This window comes from Schistocerca piceifrons, chromosome 2, assembly GCF_021461385.2.
Source record: "Schistocerca piceifrons isolate TAMUIC-IGC-003096 chromosome 2, iqSchPice1.1, whole genome shotgun sequence".
Taxonomy (NCBI): Eukaryota; Metazoa; Arthropoda; class Insecta; order Orthoptera; family Acrididae; genus Schistocerca; species Schistocerca piceifrons.
The window spans coordinates 968,947,654-968,951,880 of NC_060139.1; the positions used below are offsets into that span (position 1 = coordinate 968,947,654).

Consider the following 4,227-nt stretch of genomic DNA (forward strand, 5'->3'; position numbering starts at 1 on the left):
TCAGTCTGTTTTCTTTCCTATTTAATCTTTTACACTGAATGCAGTAGCGTTCACATAGCCATTCTGCTACAGACTGAAGGGAATGGTCATATCGGTCTGATTAAGTTTAGTGACTTCTATTTTTATTGGTGACGTTATTCTAAAACAATACTGAGTACACCATCTACTTATAATGATTAATATTCATATCTTCATGAAGGAAGCTTAATTTCTCATTAGCGACAGGTTCCCTGTAACTGGCAGCACGAACGGTCTAAAAGGGGTACGTACCCTTCCCTTCTGCCATTGCTACTGTTGGTGTTACGCTGAATTGCGGCTAATGTTCATTCTAGATGCTGTTATCTACGACACATAAAGTCCAGATCCCAGATAAATACTGTTGTAGAAGGCAACTTATTAATCAAATAACAGAAGCATCATTAAATTTAAGAATCACACTATCAAACTGATGTATGCTAATACCCATACATAAAAAGAGGTAAAAAGTATATAACTGAAGGAGGAGTAAATAGGCTTCAAGGAAACCGTCTTAAATCGCAAGTTGTATTACAGAGCATCAAATACTGTTCGTTCAAAAGTTATGTATCAGTAATCTTTCACAGGGCTCTCTATAGATGAGAAGAGTGTTTTCTCAAAGTATGATATTTGCACATATCAGTTCATGAAGTGCACGTAGTCTGTAACACGGACTCCTTCGGCAACGTACAGCATCTTTTGGAACTGCAAATGAAGTGGTAAAGAATTTGATGAGGTATGAACCGATAGTAACTCCTGTAATAATTTTTAAATATTGGTACCATATTTTTGGAGAACTGGTTGCTTTTACAGCACACAGTAAATAAAACATTAATGGAGCTTTTTCATTGCTAGTTTAATCAGAATTGGTTTTTATGAATCATAAGAACACTTCCATCAATTAATTCGGTTAAAGTCAACTACAAAGGTAAAAACTGAAATCCTTTAACGTTCCCTGATGCGCTAATCTTGCACCATTAGAAAACACCACTCTAAAACAGGGGAGGCGGCCCTGGTTGTCCAGTTGGTTCAGGCCCACCAGTTGGTTGTGGCCCTCCAGTTGGTTGAGGCTCTCCAGTTGGTTCAGGACCTCCAGTTGGTGGGCCTGGTGGTCCAGTTGGTTCAGGACCTCCTGTAGGTTGACCTGTTGGATCAGGACCTCCGGTTGGTGGGCCTGGTGGACCAGTTGGTTGTGGCCCATCAGTTGGTCCAGGAGGGCCAGGCGGAGTCTCTTGGCTGCGGCATGCTGATACCTGTATTTGAATGTCATATTGTGAACTACGTCATATATGTAGATGGAAATTAAGCGGTATTCCATCTGAATGGAGATTAAGATTCCGCTAATGTAGTTTTGAAACAAAGACAATAAATCACAGAAATTATGATGTGTGACTATTCGGACTGTAACTTCAGAAGCGTATTTTTACACTGACACACATTAGAAGCCAATCTCATTATTTTATTGCAAAATCTGAATGAATGAATGTGTTCAACCGTTATTGATGATTACTTCAAGTAAGCATAACGAAATGCATGCACTGATGCCAATTGTAGTTAGTACCAAGCCGTTATTTGTGTTTCGCCAGAAACACATCACTGAGTTTGAACAAGGTCGTATAAAAGGGTTTCGAGAAGCTGGATGTTGCTTACGTGACATTGCAGAAAGACTTGGCAGGAATGTGGCCACTGCAAATGATTGCTGGCAGCGATGATCGCTAGAATATCCAGTAGCAATAAATTGGGATCCGAAGAGCCATGTGGTACTACCGAGGAGGAAGAGCATCGTGCACGGTGTCTGGCTCAGGCACATCGTACTGCATCTGCAGCAGCAATCTGAGCAGCAGTTGGCACCACAGTAATAGAACGAACTGTTATAAATTAGTTAATTCAAGGACGAGTCTGTGGCACACGGTCTGTGACGTCCATTTGACTGACCCAAAACAACCGCCATCTGCGACGTCAGTGTTGTCAAGCGAGAGCCTGCAAGGGGGCAGGGCAAAAGTCTGTTGTGATCTCTGATGAAAGCTGATTTCGCCTCAGTGCCAGTGATGGATGTGCGCTGGTTAGCTGGAGGCAATGCGAGGGCCTGCAGCCTATCAATTGGCGTGCTAGACACACTGGAGCTACAACTGGAAATATGGTCTGGTGTGGACTGCCACTCCGCATGGCAGCACCAGCAGTCTCGTGGCCATCCCACGCACTCTGACTGGAAGTATGGACATCAGTTTGGTGATTCGACCTGTGCCTTGGCCTTCTCGATCGCCAGATCTGTCTCTGGTCGAGAACGTATGGGACGTCACCGGCTGACAACTCCATGGTAGTCCACAAACAGCATTAACCGTCCACGTATTCACCGACCAAGTGCAACAGGCGCGAAGCGCCATCCCAAAAACTGACATCCGCACTTGTGCAACACAATGCATTCGCCTTTGCGTGCTTGCATTCAACAGTCTGACGGTTACGCCGGTTATTAATGTACCAACATTTCATATTTGCGGTACCTTATCTCGCACTTACACTGACCTGTCGTCTTGCAATGAAATTGATTTAAATATGATACGTAATTAAATCAATTCCCGAAATTTCTTTACTCTATATTAATTATTTTTTGTTGTTGCGGTTTTCCCGTAACGTCGACTTCCGACCATACGGTGTAATCACTGTTGCCTCAGAAATCGCAATGGAGCAAAATCTCTAAGTGTTTCAGGCATTCTTCAGAATTTCTTGAAGAGAAGCAAAGTCTGTACAAGGTTTATCCCATTCGGGTTGTCTCTTGAACGAAAGCAACTATGCCCGGGCACATGCCGTGACTAGCTTGAAATCAAACACGTGGACAATTCTTTTCTAGAACAAGTCATCACGGGTGATCAGATTTGGTGTTATGAAATCGAAGCTATCGCAAAATGATAAAATGCAGAAGTTCATATGAAGTTTTAGCGATTTGACGACATAACTGACATTCAAATCAATGGGACACACCAGTTGAACAACGTGTCAAAGACAGACTTCACTGACAGTTACTCATGGGTGTATGAATGTTCTGTGCCTTCTAATCAGGTGGGACAGGGGAGGAGATGTAGAACACCTAGAGCGTTGAAATCAACATCTTAATTTTCCTGTACTTTGTATTAATTTATTGTCGAATCTTTTTGGATTGATGTCGTGCGATTTAGGAAATCCCCTTTAATCGCGTGTGAATGGTCAGACAGTGATTGCAACTGTCACCCTCTCAAACATTTACCCAATAAGAAGAAAGATGCCGATTATTTAGTGAAATTATGGATGTATAGCTTATAACGAGTCACACGTAGTTGAGAAATTTTTAACAATCTCGAACACTCTCTTCACTTGTGCCTGTAGAACTAATTTGAAGTCGCTTACAGATCCGAAAATGTTGGAAATAATTTTCCACCCTTACATTCGAGAATACCATGTTGTAGGTACATTTTGAAGCGTACAGTGTTTGCAAGTTAATATAGAAATAAGTACCAGTAAAGATACGTTGAGCACAAATTTCGATAAAGTCTCAGTCCTTACTACTCACCACAAGACACAGGAGAAGAGCTGCCACTGTCGCCCTCATGGTGATGGAAGTGTTGTTGTGAACATGGGCTGCAGAGCTTTTATAAGGCTCGCCGCTGCGTGATGAGGAGTACTCGTGATTCCGTGACTCTTCAACAAAGGGACGAGCAGAGACGCAGTCTAAATGTGGCAGTCGAGTATCTGGTTATATCACAAGGTAACAGAGCACAGCTGCGACGAACTGAATATCTTACTTTAGCACACTGGCCTGACATTCGGGAGGACGACGGTACGATCCCGCGTCTGGTCATCTTGATTTAGGTTTTCCGTGATTTCCCTAAATCCGCTCAGGGAAATGCCGGGATGGTTCCTTTCAAAGGGCACGGCCGACTTCTTTCCCCATCCTTCCCTAATCCGACGGGAGCGATGACCTTGCAGTTTGGTCCCCTTAACAAAAACCAACCAACCAACCTAGTCCTCTTTCGCCGCACACTCCTTCATCGACCTGCTGATTCTCAAAGCTCAACCTAACTCCAGTGTGTAAATTGGGAGATTATCTGTCACATCGACGGGATGACGTATAACATTGTCTTACATATGTGACTTCATGAAGTATGTGTATGGTCCGCTACCGCCGTATCATCCGTTTAAATGACTTATATACCTGTAGCTGCCTTGTAGAAGCTTATA

General features: G+C 43.0%; 1 protein-coding gene across 1 annotated transcript; it reads right to left on the minus strand.

Moving 5' to 3' along the window:
* Nucleotides 1–850: 850 nt before the first annotated feature.
* Nucleotides 851–3,714, minus strand: LOC124777381 (proline-rich protein 2-like). Its single transcript, XM_047252769.1, has 2 exons — nt 3,560–3,714; nt 851–1,268 (listed from the first exon to the last, which is right to left on the minus strand). The coding sequence occupies exons 1-2, from the start codon at nt 3,596–3,598 to the stop codon at nt 1,008–1,010; spliced, it is 300 nt and encodes a 99-aa protein (XP_047108725.1). The 5' UTR covers nt 3,599–3,714; the 3' UTR covers nt 851–1,007.
* Nucleotides 3,715–4,227: the final 513 nt, after the last annotated feature.